The sequence below is a fragment of the Rhinopithecus bieti genome, unplaced genomic scaffold (assembly GCF_001698545.2).
Source record: "Rhinopithecus bieti isolate Rb0 unplaced genomic scaffold, ASM169854v2 scaffold_39856, whole genome shotgun sequence".
NCBI classification, from domain to species: Eukaryota; Metazoa; Chordata; class Mammalia; order Primates; family Cercopithecidae; genus Rhinopithecus; species Rhinopithecus bieti.
The window spans coordinates 378754-397089 of NW_016816291.1; the positions used below are offsets into that span (position 1 = coordinate 378754).

The 18336-nt window shown below is 57.6% G+C and overlaps 1 protein-coding gene across 1 annotated transcript in view; it reads right to left on the reverse strand.

Moving 5' to 3' along the window:
- Positions 1 to 2751: 2751 nt before the first annotated feature.
- Positions 2752 to 18336, reverse strand: part of CSPG4 (chondroitin sulfate proteoglycan 4) — a 32383-nt gene continuing 16798 nt past the window's right edge. Inside the window, 7 exon segments of the mRNA XM_017854782.1 lie at positions 2752 to 5787; positions 6106 to 6289; positions 10980 to 11315; positions 13012 to 13188; positions 13492 to 13812; positions 13814 to 14581; positions 17136 to 17299. Of these exon segments, the coding sequence (XP_017710271.1) occupies positions 3953 to 5787; positions 6106 to 6289; positions 10980 to 11315; positions 13012 to 13188; positions 13492 to 13812; positions 13814 to 14581; positions 17136 to 17299 (3785 nt within the window). The 3' untranslated portion in view covers positions 2752 to 3952.

Sequence of the window (18336 nt, forward strand, 5' to 3'; positions counted from 1 at the left end):
GAAGGAACACAACACAACCCACCAATTATCTTAGTGGTCACAGAGGGCCCTCCAAGGAGCTGACAGAGGGCTCTCCAAGGAGCTGACGCCCTTTGTGAGGCTAGCAGCCATCAGTTAAATACTATAATTCATTACACTGAGAATAGAAATGTAACCAGGATGTAGCTGAACATGCCCAGCTTTAGCTGCCGTGTGGCTGGGCCTTCCATGGAAAGGACCAGCCTTCTCTAAGGAGAGGAGGAAGCAGACAGAGGCAGCGAGCCCTCCCACTCTGGGCTTCCCCTCCCTGACCTGCTCACACCACTGGGTGAAGGTACATGTCAGGGTTAGGTAGTTATTCACTGGCATGCCTGCGGCTCTTCAGGAAGGGCTGATTGGATTCCTATCTGCATCTTCCACTGCATTTTTGGCACAACATGCCCTTGCTGTTGCCTGACCAGTCTTAGCGGTAACTCCAAAGGGATGGCGTTACCTATGAGAGGCCCTAGGGTCAGAGTGGAGCTTTGTAGAGGAGCCCAGCGGGTCTGGTTCTCTATCTTGGTTCCACCTACTTACCAGAGCTTCCCGACATGTTACGGCCAGGAATGGGAGATCCAACCAGAGATGTCTGGAGTTCTGCCCAGGAAGAACCTCCACTTCTTTGAGATCTGGAATCTTCAGGGCCTGGAGGAAGATGCCAGCAGCCCTGGCAGTTCTCATTGGTCAGGGGAGTTTGGTATGGGGTGGCGGAAGCACTTCTCTAGCTTCTTACTGGGGGATGAGTGTGCCGGCTCAGTGGGCTCCATGGCTGCCAGATCAACCCGCTTAAAGGGCTGGCTTCTAGGATACAGAGAGGGGCTCAGAGGGAGCTCTTCTCTAGCGCCTGAGAGGTGGTAGGCAGGGTTTCTAAACTGGGGTCCTGGGGATCTGGGCCCCTCTGGCAACTCCTACCTGTCCCCTTCCCCCACCCGTGGACTCACTTTGCAATTCTGCTGATGTCAACTTGGGTGCCTTAATGGGCAGAAAATCCTGACTCCTTTGCTCAACTAGGCTAGCTGGGACTGCGGGGGGCCCCAGGTGAGAAGCATATACTTCTGAAATTTGTGTGTGCCCATGCGTATGTGTGTTTTTCTTAGGTAGGTAGGTATTTATCTCTGTGTTGTGTGTCTGAAGGTCATGCATGAGCCTGTGTTCACATACACAATGGTGTGCACAAATGCACATTATGCATTTGTGTGTGTTTGCATGGAGAGGGTTAGGAGCTCCCAAACATTCCTGAACACTTGTACACGGGTTGGCTGTTATCTCCAGCGCCTGGGAGGAACTGGCTCCTTAAAGGAGGGGGATGGTGAGTTACTTTGTAAAGTGGAGACAAGCCCCTTAAGCCCTGCAGCAAGGGATTTACATAAACCAAGGCCCCACGTTTAGGTTGGGTTCTCAGCTCTGGTGAGCCAGTGAAAGACCCTCTCCCAGGTCCTAGCAGAGCTGCTGGCACAGTGCCCTGGGTGCTAGCCCACTGTCCCGCATGGGCTCAGAGGAGCTGGAACCGTGTCAGCTGGTGCCAGCTCCCTGGGGGCAGGGCAGGCCGGGCCAGGCTTTGTGAACAGAGTGTGTTCTCAGTCCTCTGGGGGATATCGGAGACCAGGCCAGATCCTGCCTGATGGGTCTGTCACCCTCTTCTCAGCTTACACTTCCAGCGAAACTGGTCACCCTGGGTAGAGAGTTGCTCCAGATATCAGGGCCCTGGGGCTCCAGCCCAAGCTCCTGGGAGGGGAGGCAGACCACGGGATGTGGTGTGGAGATACCCTTGGCCAGGGCCCTGTCTGAGGCTGGCCTGGGGTGCCAGAGAGACCAGGCTTGTAGAAGGAACTGAATGAGCTCACACCGAGCCCTGAGCACGGTGAGCTCAGGGTGCAGAGGGATCTCTGGGGCTCTGGTCACCCTCCCTGGAGAGTCCTGCTTTTCAGTGTAGCAAGAAGCACCTTGCTATGTGATGGCCCTCTTCCCCTCCCTGACTCTTAGTCTCCCCTGGGTCCTCTGGGGGCCGTAACAGCAGGATGTACCCGGTCTCCTGCCCGAAGCCTCTGAGAGGAGGACCTAGGAGGCTGGACACTGAGATGTGAGAGATGTCACAGGAGGGGTGGTCCGGGGCAGGGTGGGGAGGAGCCTTCTCTCTTGCTCTCATTCCTGGTTCAGGGAAGAAGTGACTCTGGTCCCCAGATGCAGGTCAGCTGCCAGAGGCTGGCCAGGGCTGTCCACCCACTGACCTGGCTGTGCTCAGAGGCCTCTCACGTTTCTCTTCCTCTCTTCAGTCTAATCTCAGAGCCAGGCATATCCCCTGGGACCCAGAATTTGTCTCCATTGCCCCCAACCCTGCGACACCCTCAAGAGAGGTCTAGAGGGTGGTGACTCAGCAACTCAGAGAAGGCCTTCTGGAGATGCCGTGGCCTCAGAACCCCTCTGTAACCCAATGCTGGCCTCTCAGGCCATGTGCAGGGATGCCTGGCTTTTCTGAATCCTTACTGCTTCCTCTGGCTTGGAGAAGCAGCACCCTTGGTCCTCCTGTTGGGAGGGTGGAGACCAGCAGAAGCCTGCCTTGTAAAAGTTTCTAGGAGGCACCTGTGGTGGTTCTCCTCCCCCTCCCCCTTGGTACCATGTCCCAGCCTTGGGATCCCCAAGTCCCCCCACTCCCTTCATTTTGCTGCTGCAACCCCTTCAGAGGTGGCTGGGGAGAGACAGGGGTGTGGAGGTCAAAACTCAGGCTAATAAATCTAGGGTGGGGAGCATTTATTTTAATTTTTGTCTTGAAGCTCTTTGTAGAGGACCTAGCCTTTCCCTACTGAACTGAAGGGGTTTGGTCCCATCACCCAAAGACTGGCCCACCTGCCCACACAGGTGGGGGCACAGGAGGTCTGGGAGGCCCCAGGAGGTGGAAGTTCAGAGGTCTACCTGGCCCTCTCCATCCCACTGGCTGAGGCCAGGCCAGAGGGCTGACTCCAGGGGCCCTCTGTAGGCAAGCCGACGCCAACAAAAAGGCCCAGTGCACAGTTAAGACACAAACACCACACAGCTGTCCAGAACCTCCAAAGCACTGTTTATCCAGGCTCCATGGAGCCAAGTGCCCCCAGCTGCCTGCCCCCTAGTCTTCAGGGGGGCACTGGCACTGCAGTGGCCTCGGCCTGAGACCCTCCATGAGCCCCAGCCTAGCCTGCTCCAAAGCCGCTGACACATGCATGCTTAGCCCTTGCCCCATCAAGGTGGGGCCCTGGGAATGAACTGGCTGCAGACCCTCCTCCATCCCACACCCCCAGGGGCTCCATCAGTCCTTGCTAGCTCAGCACCATATTAAATAGCTTCCTTGCAATCTCCCTTAAATAAACCCATCCCCAGAGCAACCTACCCACCCTGCACCCTGATTATATTATTCTATTGGCTTATGCCTTCCAGAGTGGAGGCGCTCTCTCCTCCTGCCCTCTACTCCAGGGAATACCATCTCCCTGAAAACCAGGGGGGAAAGTTTTCTCTCAACTCTGGGGCAGAGACAAAGGGTGGCCTGGGTTGGAGTGGAAAAGCCAGGAATACCCTCCTCTGTCCTTTCCCTTCCCAGGGTACTTTCTTCTCCTTGCCCTCTTAGCAGCCTGGGTCAGGCGTGACTTACCCAAGGTCACAGTCTCAGGACCCAGAATCATGACCCATGTGAGAGGTTACCCTGGTTTTGACAGCCTAAACCAGCTCCAGGGCAGGACTGAACTGAAGCCTGCCTCCACCTTGGCCCCTGCAGTTCTCCAGGCTTGTATTGATTCACTCTGTCCGGGACCCCTGGGACTATCTCCCAGGACCCTCCACCCCTGGTGTCTCCAGGTCTCTCTTGCTCTGGGGATACTCAGACAGCACCCAGGCATGGAAGCAATGGGGCCCAGGACATGGGCAAGCCTGTCCCTGGCCCGATCAGCATCTGGGCCCAGGCCAGGCCTCACACCCAGTACTGGCCATTCTTAAGGGCAGGGTTGGGTGTCCGGCAGAACTGCAGCAGCTCTGGGTCAGGCTGGCCTCCTGGAGGGGGCCCCTGGCCAGGCACAGCTGTGAGCGGGATGGCCTGGCCTGGCTCCACCTTGCGAAAGGTCTCAGTGTCACCAGCCAGACCGTTGCGGGGCTTGGCAGTCAGGACCTGGACGTCATGCTTGCCCGTCTTGTTGCGTTTGCGGAGGTAGAAGAGCAGGGGCAAGATGAGCGCCAGGAGCAGAAGGACCAGGCACACGGGGATGATGACACTGAACATGTTGGCCTCAAGGAAGCCCAGGAAGCCTCCCTTGGCCACTGCAGGCACAGGGCTAGATGCCATGGGGCCTGGCTTGCCTGTGGGGGTACTGCTCTCTGGCTTCCCTGCTTCCATCCGGGTGGCCTCGGGGACACTGAGCAGGGCCACGCTGTAGGGCCGGGCAGCATTGTAAGGCTCAGTGGCAAAGTCCAGGGAGGCCACAGCAGGTGGGACGCCCTGTGCCCACAGCTCCAGAGTGAGACTGTCGCCTGTGGGGCTGGGGGCCCTTCCCTCTGGCCTGCCCACCTCCAGCCCCAGCCTCCCATCCTCAAGGTCCTGCTGAGTGAACTGCTCCACCAGCTGGCTGCCCCCAGGCTCCGTCCTGGCTCGGGGCACACGGACCACACGGCCATGCCGGGGTCCCTCCAGGAGGCGGAAGTGAGGCACACTGCCTGTGCGGTTGGCCAGCTCGCCAGCATCTAGGATGGTGGGGTCCAGGCGCAGGGTAGCACCCTGGGGCCATGGCCCACCTGCCCACACATGCAGCAGAGCCCTCACAGTGACGTTCACTACGGCTGATGCGTTGACACCCCTAGCCAGTGCCAGGACTCTGAAGTGGTCATGAGAGGAGGAGAAGTTGGTGAAGGCAAAGACCACCTCGCCCTGGTCTATCTGGAGTTGGCTGAAGGCTGAGGCGGGCTGCCCACCCACCAGGAGATGCCCGTACTTCGGTCCCTGGATGAGGCGGTACGCTGCCTCCGGCTCCTCCCTATCTGAAACCACCCGGAGCTGCTGCTGGCTCAGTGAGGAGCGGCCCAAAGCTTGGGGCACCTCCAGGGGTGCCCGCAGCTGCACCTCGATGGCGGATGGTAGGATGTCCACGGCCAGGGACATGGGCAGCGGTGGGCTGGCCCCATCAGACATGCTCAGCTGGAAGATGCCTGCCACGCTGCTCCCGTTGGCCACGAAGGCCAGCCGCCCCGAATCCACGTCGGCTTGCGTGAAGCGGGTCACGGGCCCCGGGCCACCACCCACCAGGCTGAGGAAGCCGTTGTGGGGTGCCCGCTGGACCTCATACTCAATCTCCCCAGGAGCTGAGTCTGGGTCCACGACGCTTAGCTGGGCCCGGGAGATGGGGGCGCGAGAGCCTCGGGTGAGCCGGAGTGGGACAGAGGCCTGTGGCTGAGGGGGCCGCTCATTTACATCCCGCACCGTGATGGCAAAAGCCTCTGAGGTTTGGGGTCCAGCCACGGTGGCCCCTGCTGGCCCCTGGAGGTGGGCACGAAAGCGGAAGCCATCCTGTTGGGTACCCCCACCGCCATGGGCATACACTAGCTGCCCTGCAGCCAGCTGGGACTGCAGGAAGTGGGGCTGCCCAGCGTGGAGGGGCTCCTCAGACACCAATAGCTGGCCCCGGTTGGGGAACTGCGTGACCTGGAAGAGTACATCATGCTCTAGGCGCTGGGGTGATGGAACGCTGGCCAAGAGGTTGGAGGCATCCAGGGCAGCCATGGTGATCTTGGCCCGCTGGCCCTCGGGGACCCAGAGACCTGGGGGTGGGACACAGGCTATGAGGGTCCAGCCTCCTGAGGGAAGAGCCATGGACCCTCAGCTGGGGGTGCCCCAGGGCAAGGATGTGCCTCCCCCACACCCTCAAGCCAGGTCCTCCAGGGTGGGGCTCAGGGTTCCCAGGAGGACAAGGACTATGTCCCCGCTCTGATGCCAAAGCTTCCCCACTCACCCTCCCTGTGACTTCCCAGGTTCTGGGGGCTGAGACAGGAGCTGCTGACCCTGGCCTTGTGTCCCCACCTCCTGGGCCTTTCCCATTGTCCCTCCCCACAATCTTGCCAGCTCATCATGCTGTTCACCTTTGTTCTTCCAGAGGTGGCTGGGGCGCTGGGGACAGGCAGCCTCAAAAGACACAGCCACAGCAAGGGTGGCAGCCACGTCCTGGGCAGATGGTGAGGACAGCTGGAGCTCTAGGGTATCGTGGGCCTCCCAGAAGGGCTCGGTGGGCATCTCATGCTCATACAGAATATTCCCAGCATAAACCTAGGGGAGACACCATCGTGGGGTGAGAGGCAGATCCAGCCCGGGTTGTCCAGACACTGAGCACTTCTGTCTCCTCAGGCCCCACTCTGGGCTCTCCTGGCTGTGCCCAGGTCTGTGCGTGTGACCTGCTCTCTCCCTCACTAACTCAGTGGGTCACATCAGGCAATGCAGTGCAGAGCTGGGCTCTGGAGCCGGAGTCTGGGCTCAAACCCCAGCTCTGCCACCCTGGGGAAATCGCCTAATTTCTCTGACCTCTGGGGAATGCAATGATCTGTCTGTGCTGCTCTCTAAAGTGAGTATTTCCTCTTGTGCACAGGATCCTATCCCCTCTTGCCTTCTGAAGACACCACTTCTACTGTCTTCTGGCTTTCTCCTATGATGTCAGTTTCCCCCCAGATGCATCATTCCCTTCATTATGCAATTATGCTATTCTTTTGTCTCACTTACATTAAAGCTATTTAATTATTATTATTATCATTATTGAGACACCACAGTGGCGTGATCATGGCTCACTGCAGCCTCGACCTCTAGGGCTCAAGCGATCCTCCCACCTCAGTTTCCCAAGTAGCGGGGACTGCAGGCAGGTGCCACCACGCCCGACTAATTTCTTTTATTGTTTGTTGAGACAAGGTCTCACTGTGTTGCCCAGGCTGGTCTTGAACTCCTGGGCTCAAGTGATCCACTGGCCTCGGCCTCCCAAAGTGCTGGGATTACAGGCAGGAGGCACTGCACCTGGCCAGAAAAAACTATTCTTGACTTCACATTTTCCACCAACAACACCCCTGCCCCTTTGCTTCTCTTTGCAGCAAAACTTCAAAAAGCAAAGTTCACACTCTCCCCCAGGCATTCTTGGGTCTCTCTACCCAGGATTTTGCTCCCCCATCACCATATCTCCTTTTGCCAAGGGCACAGGGGCCTCCATGTTGTTGGATCCAGCAGTCAGCTCTCAGCCTCCTCTTACCTGCTCAGCGGCACTGGCGCCACCAAGCAGCCCTTCCTCCAAGAGAGCCACGGACTCTGGGATACTTCAGTCTGGGGTTCCTCCTGCCTCACAGATTCTCCTGGCTGTTCTTTCTCTTCTCCCCAACATCTTATGGCCAGGTCTCCAGGTTCTTTTCTGTCTACAGGCACTCTCCATGGGTCCTCGTTCAGTTTCCTGGCCTTAAATGCCAGCTGTGCTGAAGACCCCCTTATTTGTAGCTCCAGCCTAGCCTGCTCTCCCCTGAACCCCAGACTCATGTTTGCAGCCGCCCCTGCGGATATCTAGTGGACATCTCAAACTCAACCTGCCCCAGCTGCACTCCCGATCGGCCCCACCTCCTACAGTCATCCCGCTTCAGAGACCATAGCTCCGTTTTCAAGGGCTCAGACCAAACCCTTGGAACCACCCTTGCATCCTCTCTTTCCCTCAAACCACCTCCTCTCTCACCTGGATTACTGTAACAGCTTCCTGTGTCCCAACTGCAGTCCCCCACCCATTATATTTTGTTCTTAACACAGCAGCCAGAGCGAGCCTTTTGAAAGGGAAGATTATGGGGCTCTTTGGCTCACATAGTGCAGTGTCTCCCCATCTGTCCACTAAGGCCTGGCTGTGACCACATCACCCCGTGACCTCAACTCCCCTCACCTCCAGTCCAGCCACACCTGCTGTTCTATGGGGCTGCCTGCAGTTCAACACCAAAGAATATTCTTCACTCCAGGAAGAAAAGAGGTTTCCTCTCACTCCAGTCAAAATGTGTTCTTTTGGCGTATCTTTTGTTCCCCACCCCCGTTTTTTTTTTGAGACGGAGTCTTGCTTTGTTGCCAGGCTGGAGTGTAGTGGTGTGATCTCGGCTCACTGCAACCTCCACCTCCTGGGTACAAGCAATTCCCCTGCCTCAGCCTCCTGAGTAGCTGGGACTATAGGTGCGCGCCACCACGCCCAGCTTATTTTTTGTATTTTAGTAGAAATGGGGTTTCACCTGTTAGCCAGGATGGTCTCGATCTCCTGACCTCATGATCCACCCACCTTGGCCTCCCAAAGTGCTGGGATTACAGCCATGAGTCACCACGCCCGGCCTTATTTTCCCCTTTTAGGAAACACTGGGAACTATTTTTCTTCTCAGAGAAAAACAGGACTTGCACAATAGTAACATGGAAACTTAACAGGGTCTTAACCTGTGAAGACTCTAGGAGCAGAACCTGGAGTAAGGGGGAGCAGGGCCTGACCTAAGGGAGAGCAGGGCCAGGCTAAGGGGAGGCAGGGCCCAGTCTGAGGTGGGGGCAGGGCCTGGTCTAAGGGGAGCAGAGCCTGGGCTAAAGGGCAGCTGAGCCCAGTCTGAAGGAGAGCCGAGCTATCTACATAGGGGCTAGCACCTGTTCTAAAGGAAGCGGCTGCTCCTCTGCTTTTGCTGTAAGAGGGAACACAGGCCTTTTAAGAAAATGGGAATCAAATTTTTTGTTTAATTTCCCAAAGGTTATATGTTGACAATTAACTTCAAAGTATTAGCTGCTGTGTGCAGGCCAAATAAACACATCTGTGGGCCAAATCTGGCCCAGGACTAAAGAGCTGCCAGTGGCAACTTCTGGTCCAGGCTGAATGGTAGGCAGGAAGGAAATGGAGCCCCCAGGAGTGGGAGTGGGAGCTGATGCCTGGATACAGGAGCTCTGTGGGTGGGAGTGAGACAAAACACAGGGTCCTGGGCTCTGGGGAGCAAGCAGTGTCCTCCAGTGAAGGAAATCCTGGACTCGCAGGCAGAAGTTTTGCCTCTTACTCGCCATGTGCTCTAAATAAAGTTACCCTGCCCTCCAAGAGCCTCAGTTTCCTTATGTGAAAAATGGGGACACCTGACCCCTTCCCTGCCCAGTTCAGTGTTGTGGGACAGGGCTGCTGTCAAGACAATACCCAGTCCTGCCCTCCTCCCCGAGTGGGCCAGGTAGCCCACATAGCCTCTTCCCTGCTTTCCTGGCTGGCACTGCCAGCCTGGCCCCCGGTGCCCATTCAATCTAGTCCTTCATATTGCTGGGGCACGGGGAAGCTCTGAGTAACGTGGGACTATAGAGTGCGAGAGGGTTGCTGATGGCCGGGTCCCATGCCCTCCCCATTCCTGGGCATTCTTGACAAAGGCTCCCAGCAACCGAGGGTATGCAGCAGCTGTAGACACCAGCCTGATGAATATCTCATTGTGTGGAGGGGGCCATAGCAGGAGTGGAGCTCCAGGAAAACACAGAACCTGGCCTGGGAGGTGTTGATGTGAGAAGCCCAAGAAACTTTATTTCACCTGTCAAAGCCACCTCCTTCCAGATGCCCAAAGGCTCCCCATCTGAGCCACTTGCTGGGCAGGAACCTTGGCTTTGCACTTGCTGAATACCATCTGCGCCTCTCAGGAGGGAGAGTGCCAGGCTCAGGAGGTCCCTGCCCAAGCAAGGGAGCTAGGAAAGGGGGCTGGGGTGGGCTTTGCCATTTTTGAGGGCTGGCGGGGGGACCCCTCTGGAGGTACTTGGGGCAGTACCATGTGCCGTGGCTCCTGAATGACAGAGTCAGCTCTGCGCCCCACAAGACCGCTCCCTACTCAGAACTCACTGTGATCATGTGCTGGGTCCAGATGCCCACGCAGCCTCCTGGCGGGAGCATCACATGTGCCGCCTGCCTGGGACGGCCCATGGAAGAGTCTGCCCCACTCTGCCCTGCTATGGAACAACTCCTGTCCTGCCTTTGGGAAGAGGTGTTCATTTCAACGATGACTGGCATGGCCCCCATGGCACAGGCTGTACCACAGGAGTCTGCGCTATCCATGCCTGAGAGCTCTAGTTCTTCTCTGAAGGCCACAAGGATGGATGAATGGCGCTTCATCCTTGGCCGACTCAGTTGCCTTTCATCGCTCATCTGCTCCTAGATCAACTTGCCTTTGGCTGGCACCTGATCTGAATCCAGCTCACCCCTCTGCCCACAGGCCAGAGCTGCTTTCACTTTCAACCCTCCCCCACCAAGCACTGCCCTCACCAGCTACTGGGGTGCCACTAGTGCCCGCTACATGGTGCTCCCTCTCCAGGACCCTCGGGTCCAGCTATAGCTTCCTTTTGGAGCCACACCCCAAGACCCAGCCTGCTCTAGGCCCCTGGTATCCTCAACCTTCCTGCATTCCTTCTCCCTCATTCTGGGAGATGACTTGCCCTGCCAGCCAGATAGCTCTGGACCATGGTAGGCCTGGGAGTGTCTGCTGCACAGTGTGCTGGACTGGTGCCATGATCCACATGATGTCCATGGCCAGCGGCCCCTGAAGGTGGGCATCTGAGCGGTGGCTGCAGGTGGGCCTTCCTTTCTGGCTGAGTGAAGTTCACCAGGTCCTCCCCTGTGCTGTCATGGCTGGGCAGGAGACCGACTGCTGGGGACTCCGCATCCACACCAGTAAGAGCAGAAGCTGGAGGTTGTGCTGACTGGAGCTGCCTCTGAGGCTCTGGGCTGCTGAGTGGCTGGACGGACCCTGCCAGAGGCAAAAGGGCCCATCAGCCTTGTGATCCAAGGCCAGGCCTGTGGCTGCAGAGAGCGCGCTGTGGACCCTGGCATGCCACTCTCAGCTCTGCCCTAGCCCCCCAGCACCCAGGACTGCCCCAATCAGCACACCCACTAAGACAGACAGTGTCTGGCTGCCCTCCAAGCGAGAGAGACTTGTTCGGCCGCACTTCAGAGCGTCTAGAGGAGTGTGCTCACCGTCAGGAGAGGCACGTGGATGCCTCCGTCCAGGGCTTCTGGCGACAGGAGCATTGGGTCTGACTGACCTGAGGGCTGGTCCCCCACTCGGGTGTCCTGCAGGCACCAGGAACCTGAGGCTGGGGCCCTAAGCACCCACCTCTGTGGAGAACAGACAAGCCTGCCGTCCAGCTGGGCCTGTGTGAAGCTGCGCACTTCGGTGCCCGGCGCCGCCCGCAGCACTACCCGCCCGTTGCTGGGCTGCTCGATGGTGTAGACCAGATCCTCGGACCCAGAGTCGCCATCCGTGCTCCTCAGAACCTCCGCAGGGATGGGCGCAGTGGCCCCCTCCCACATCTGGGGACACAGGCCTGTGTAGGTTCTGCCTTGCCATGCTCACCCACCCCTTCCTCCCCGGCTCTGGGCCGCCACCAGGGTTCCAACTCTGCTGCGGCTTAGGCCCTCAGGTGGCATCGAGGCTGGCACCGCTCTGTCTTCCCTGCACAAAGGGCCCTCCCCACATTCACCTTCCCTGTCACCCCAGGGAAGGCCCCAGGGAAGGTCACCCTCCAGGCCCAGCCTCCCTGCTGTTCATCCGCCCTAGTCCTGCATGTCCCTCAAGGCCAACTTGTGTCCCCTACCCAGGAAGGCCCCTGTTCTTACCCTCACCAAGTTCTCACCCCCCAGAAACCGCCAACGCTGACCAACAGTGCTCCTTAATCTGTCTCACTGGTGGGTCAGGGGTCTCCTTTCAGAGCCTCCGTGTGTGCCTAGCCAGGGCCGGGCACAGATGGGAATGGTGATTTTAGAAACGGGCCCTCCTTCCAGCTGAGGGAGGGGTGGGTGGCACGGAGAGTGGGGGGCTGATAGTTGGCACTGTTCTGCAGCGCAGAATCAGCGCTGGGATGGGCCCAGGTGCTTCCAGAGCAGTTACAGGCCCTCATCATGTTGGGTGAAGGGGACCCTTTTTCAGGTCTCCCACTTGCAAGCACAGCAGGCGCCTGTTCCTGAGGTCCTGGTACCAGTCTTGCTGGGTCAATTACTTGCAGGCAGAGCTGCAGTCGGACTCACATGCCCAGAAAACAGAGCCTTCTGGCATTCCTGGGCTTCCTCCCCCGGCCCCAGGGAGCCCTCAGGCCCAGCCTGGCAGGAGGGGCCATAATGCTGCAGGGCCGGACCCCAGCACTGGGCTTCTGGAGCAAACACAGGTAGATGGCACCACCTGGTGGCCGCGCTGCCACACAGCTGTCCCAGCCTGTGGTTCCAGAGCACTGTGTCCCACTCTTCTGCAGCCTCCGCACCACCAGGCTGCCCTCTATGGGCACATCCTAGACCACCAAGGCCTCCCCCACAACCCCTGCCCCAGGTGCCCCATGTCAGAGACAGCCCAAGTCAGTCCTCTTGTGGAACCTTCAGTGGCTCCTGCTGACCCAGGAGTACGCACCCCAGAAGCTGGCGTTCAAGGCCCTGCCATGTGGGCTTAGTAAAGCCACGCCCTTTCTGTTCTACCAGAACTACTTTTGCAACCATGGAGAAGTTCCATCCCATGTCTGGGCCTCAACTTCTACCTGCAGAGTGAGGCCCTTACCTCTGCCTGAGTGAAGTTCTCCAGGGCCTCCCCTGCACTGTCCTGCTGGGCATGGAACAGCCTCGTGCAGGACTTCGGGGACCCAAGCTGTAGCCTTCACTTGCTGGGTGAAGGTGGGACACAAGAGCTTCTGCCCTGATGCCTGCCCTTAAGGGCTTGTAAGTGATTCTGTCGGGAGTTCTGGTCCTGAGCCACAGGAGAAGGAACAGCAGAGCCACCCGTGGCCGCTCGGAAGTCTGCCTACCTTACCTGCAAGCGTCCAATAACAAAACCTCCTACCTGTGTTCTGTTTCAGCACAATCTCACAACTCTCCTTCCAACAACCCCGTGAGGCATGTGGCAGCATCCCCATTTTGCAGAGGAGGAAACTGAGGCTCAGAGAGGGGGAGCTCTGTGCCAGGAAGTAGGGGACGCTGGCCTCTTTCTCGAAGCAGACATGGGGGATGGTGCCAGGAATACTCTCACCTGCAGGCCTGTGTTTGTAGTGAGGACAGGGGGTTGGTCATTGACAGGCAGGACGGTGACAGTGAAGGCCACAGGATGGCTCTGGCGGTCCATCTCGGAGGCGTTAGCCATCAGGACAAAACTGTCTGTCAGTGTCTCGCTCCCGTCGTGCACGTAGCGGATCAGCTGCTCTTCCACCTATGGGCAGGCCCAGGGCTAGTCAGGCCCCAGCAGCACCCTTCATGTCCTGCCTTTGGGTGCAGGAGGAGACTGACTCTTTTAGGGCTTCATTTTCCATTGGTGGAAAATGGGGACCGTAAGTTCTGGCTCCAAGGAGTTGTGAGGAAGAAAAGAGATATGGTATTTAAAGCACAGGTGCTTCTGAAATGCGACTCCCCGTCTCCTCTCTGTGTATAACCCCAAGACTGGGAGTCCCCGGGACTCCCTCCACTCTGCCCCCAGAGCTGGGCTGCAGCCCCTGGGCCTCTCTCACAGCCGTACCTCTCTCCAGGAGAAGGCGCTGAGGGTCCTGGCTTGAGGTCCATCCTCTTTCTGCAGGGCCCCATGCCGGGGTGGCTCCAGCACCTGCAGGCCAAGGCCCGGGAGAGTGGGAAAGTAGGGCCCAGCGACACGGAGCAGTGGAGGGGCCAGGGTGAGGCTGCCACCCTCAGGGACGCTGAAGTTTTGCGCCTCCAGTGGGATGGCAGCGGGCAGCACCTCCAGGTCCACGCGGACACCCTCAATGGGAGCACCCAGGCCTGAGGCCACATCCAGTGAGAAGGCATCGCTCCAGGCCTCAGGGCGGGAGTGCAGGTACAGGACCCTGCCGGTGTTCCTGGAGGTGACGAGAGGCCTCTGCATCCAGCCCCCCGAGAAGGAGACTGCCCCGTGGCTCCAGGTAGCTGAGGACTCCTCGGTTCGAAGTATGCGTGGGGTACTGGTCCACGGAGACTTCCAGCTGGTGAGCATTGATATGGACACTGACCTCATGAGGCTGCCCGTCGGCCACAGGCACACTGTTGTGGAGCAATACGGTACCCTGGCCCTTCTCGACCACGGCCCGCAGGTGGCCCTCAAATATGTCCACATAGATGAAGTCCCCACGCCGGCCCCCTGCCTGGAAGGCCAAGGGTGCCTGCCGGCTCTGTGTGGTGAGTGTAAACTCTAGGGTTCCTTCATCCTGAGTGCCCCAGGCAGGGAAGGCAGCCAGAGAGTGGGGTCCAGAGAAGCCCAGGGCCACATCATCACCAGCAGAAAACTCTTCAGCACAGCCCTCATGCACGTCGGGGGTCAGAGGCCGGAGGAGACTGCGGCCATTGAGGGTGGCTGCATGGAGGCAACCCCTCAGGGGTCGGCTGGTTCCCCTCAGGTAAGGCAGGCCAAGGCTCCCAGTGCCCCCAACAAAGAGCCCATAGGGGACCTCGAGGGGGGCTCCTGGGACTGCAGAGGAGGCGTTCAGAAGCCCATCGACTGACAATGTGGCCCAGCCCTCTACGACAGTCAGCACTGTAGTGTGGGGAATGGAGTCACTCAGCAGCGTCTCTGCTGGGGTCTGTAGCCTCAGCTCCTCCTGGCCTAGAACAAGTCTGACCTGAAGACAGATGGGGAATGGAAGATGGGGGACAGCACTTTGAATCCATCATTTCCCTCATAAAAGCATAGAGCCAGGCGTGGTTGCAGTGGTGGCGTGGTGGCTCACGCCTATAATCCTAGCACTTTGGGAGGCCAAGGTGGGCGGATCACCTGAGGTTGGGAGTTCAAGACCAGCCTGGCCAACATGGAGAAACCCTGTCTCTACTAAAAATACAAAACTGGCCAGGTATGGTGGCGCATGCCTGTAATCCCAGCTACTTTGGAGGCTGTGGCAGGAGAATTGCTTGAACTCGGGAGGCAGAGGTTGCAGTGAGCTGAGATCATGCCATTGCACTCCAGCCTGGGCAGCAAGAGCGAAACTCTGTCTCAAAAAAACAAAAACAAAAACAAACGAAAAAAAGCATAGTGGGTTCCCCACACTTGGGGCCCCAGAGTGGAAAACCTAGGACAAGGGCCTCTGGTGCCACTCCTCTTGCCGTCCTGCCATCTCTTTACTCATCCTCCAAACACTTACCAAAAAGAACTCTGGGCCAGGCCTGGATGGGCTCTGGGGACCCTGATGTGAATCAGGTACGGTCCTCGCCCACAGGGAACTGACATACAGCAAGATGCTGTCTTAGAAATCCAACCTGTATTTAAAAATGTTTCCCCTCTTTCCTTGAGTGAGAGGTGCCAGAAATATTGTCTTGGAATCTGGATTTCAACTCTGGAATAATGGGTAACTTGGAATCCCTTGATCAGTCCCCCTCAACAGGGCAGTTTCTTGGGGTCATTGAAGGCAGCCAGGCTCACTGTTCAGAGACAGGCTAATTTTTAAATTGAAATTTAAATACTATGTGTTCTGAGAAAAAGCTCCCTGACCTGGGGTGGAAGGAGATCTTGGGGAGAGATGGATATAGTTCTGTCTCCATGACATTGACAGCAGAAATGGCTCTGGTACAGTGCTCCCAGATGGTAGAATGGGAGGTGGCAGAGTATGGGAACTGCAGAATCAGGGCACTAAGAACTATAATTTTGGAGTCCTGCTATGGAGCATCTCTGTAGGGGTGTGGCATCATTGTACTTGCAGAACTAGACAGTCATCAGCACCAGCCTGCACTACGCCAGTGTTTAACAGTGACACCCTGTGGAAATGAGAAGCAATGAAAGCAGCAAACTGACCAAGCCCTAGTCCTCTCCCCACGGGGTGTGGAAGGAGATGGCTGCCCCAAAATTTTTTTTCCTTTTCTTTCTTTTTTTTTTTTTGAGATGGAGGTTGGTTCTGGTTGCCCAGGCTGAAGTGCAATGGTGCAGTCTCGGCTCACTGCAACCTCCTCCTCCTGGGTTCAAGTGATTCTCCTGCCTCAGCCTCCCGTGTAGCTGGAACTATAGGCACCCGCCACTGTGCCTGGCTAATTTTTTTGTATTTTTAGTAGAGACAGGGTTTCACCATGTTGGCCAGGCTGGTCTTGAACTCCTGACCTCAGGTGATGCACCTGCCTTGGCCTCCCAAAGTGTTGGGATGACAGGTGTGAGCCACCGCGCCCAGCCTTTCTTTTTTTCTTTTAAAAATAGAGATGGGCCATCCTGGCTAACACGGTGAAACCCCGTCTCTACTAAAAATACAAAAAAAATTAGCCAGGCGCGGTGGCGAGTGCCTGTAGTTCCAGCTACACGGGAGGCTGAGGCAGAAGAATGGCGTGAACCTGGGGGGCGGAGCTTGCAGTGAGTGGAGATCGCGCCACTGCACTCCAGCCTGGGCGACAGAGCGAGACTCTGTCTCAAAAAAAAAAAAAAAAAAATAGAGATGGGGTCTCATTGTGTGGCTTAGGCCAGCCTTGAAGTCCCAGGCTCAAGTGATCTTCCCACCTTGGCCTCCCGAAGTGGTGGGATTATAGGCATGAGCCGCTGCACCCAGCCTGGCACAAATTTGGAATAAGACCCTGGGTTCTTAACTCTTCATGGTTTGGGGGAAGACTCAAGAAAGAGCCACAAGACTCCTCACTGACAAAGCTTGTGGTGTCTTGAAGGATGAAATGGAAAAATGAGGAAGCTGAGGCAGTACTGCTGCTGTTACTGTCGTGGACAGGCAGTGGTGCTGCAGAGAAATTGGTGCAGTGCCACAGGGATGCACAGGGGTTGTGGGGACCCAGGAGGGGGCCTCGCCCAGGAGGAGGGGATGTCCACACTGAGACTTCAAGGAGAGGCTGGAGTTAGGCATGTGCAGGGAATGGGTGAGGCACGCACCTGGCAGAAGGAGTGTGGTGACCAAAGGCCTGGCATCAAGCGACTGTAATATGGCGGGGAACTGAAAGCAGTTCAGTGTGGTCAGAGCACAAAGGGCCAGTGAGGACTTGTGGTGGGAAACGTGGTTGGAGGGAGCCAGTGGGCAGAGCCAGTTCATGAAGGATTTATCATTTCTAGGCTGCTGCTGCCCATCCCACAGTGGAGAACTTAAGACCCTAAGATAAAAGTGACTTATACAAGGTCACACAGCCAGCTGGGGTTCACTCAAAGCTAGAGAAGGAATCCCACCCTGAATCCCACCCGGATCCCAGGGGGACGTCACTGACCTGCAGGCGTCCAGAGTAGAGCTGCAGCAGGAGGTGGTCAGCTGGGCCTGCTGCCAGGAGAAGGAGGGCTTCAGGCTGGGACGTGGAGAACTGCAGCTGTAGGTCTATGTCCATCAGAGCTGTGGCCACAGGCACCTCCAGGTGGTTCTCACCGAAGAAGGAAGCTGTATGAGAGAGGGAGCTGTGGTCCAGGCTCAGATGCTTGCCTGGAGGAGGTGAGGTGCCACAAAGAGGTACCGGTGGGTTGAAGAAAGGGGTCCATGCTGGCGCACCCTCATGGTTCTGCTATATGGTGCTGTCTGTGAGTACTGCCTGGATCCCAGCATCTTCTTGGTCCTGGCACCAGAAGGCACAGCCTCACCTTGTGAACAGTTAGACCTTGACTTTGCAGGAGGTCAGACCCAGAAATTCCCAGCAACTCGGGTCTCCTCCTTGGAGGTTCCTGGAGCCGGAGGCCTTTGCCAGCTCTGACTCACCTCCCCTGGGCCCCAGAGGAGTCTTCCTCCCGGGTCTGGGTCCCCCACCCCACCCAAAGGGAAACATCACAGGCCTGATCACCTGGCTTGGTGGTCACAGCCCTGAGGAATGGAGTTTCTGGAGAATCACCCCCAGTCCAGACTGATCCCTGCTCAGATTCCTTCTCCTAAGTGCCCTTGTGCTTGGGCTCCTGTGCAGTGCCCGCCGTGCCATGCCCCGCCTCCATGGGTTGGCTGGGGCCACTGCTGAGATTTGGTGGTGGTGTCAGCACAGCCCACCTATCCCCACTTCTCTCTCAGGTCATCCTTCCAGCTGCCATTGAGGGTGGGGACGGGAGCTTATTGGCCTGAGTCTGCCAAGGAGCAAAGGCTCTGAGGCCAGATGGAGACCATGTGCAGTGTCAAACCAAAGTGGGCCCACACTTCCTCCATTACCCTGCTATTGCTTCCTGCTGGAGAGCTATTCACAGTCCCCGATGAGCAGTCAGATCCGGCCCCATTGTTTCCACCATGGCCAAGGAACCAGGGATGAGAACAGCTGAGCTCCCAATTTCCCCAGGCCACCACGCAGGCTGAGGCTGAAGACAGGGCCTGGGAACGGCTGAGGGTCTGCTGGGCAGGCCAAAGAGGACCTCCCCAGGCAGAAGGCCATGCCTGGGCTTGCCTGGGGTTAGTGGTTCCTATGCAGGGCCCATTCTGTCCCACACCAGGACTCCTCCTCTTTT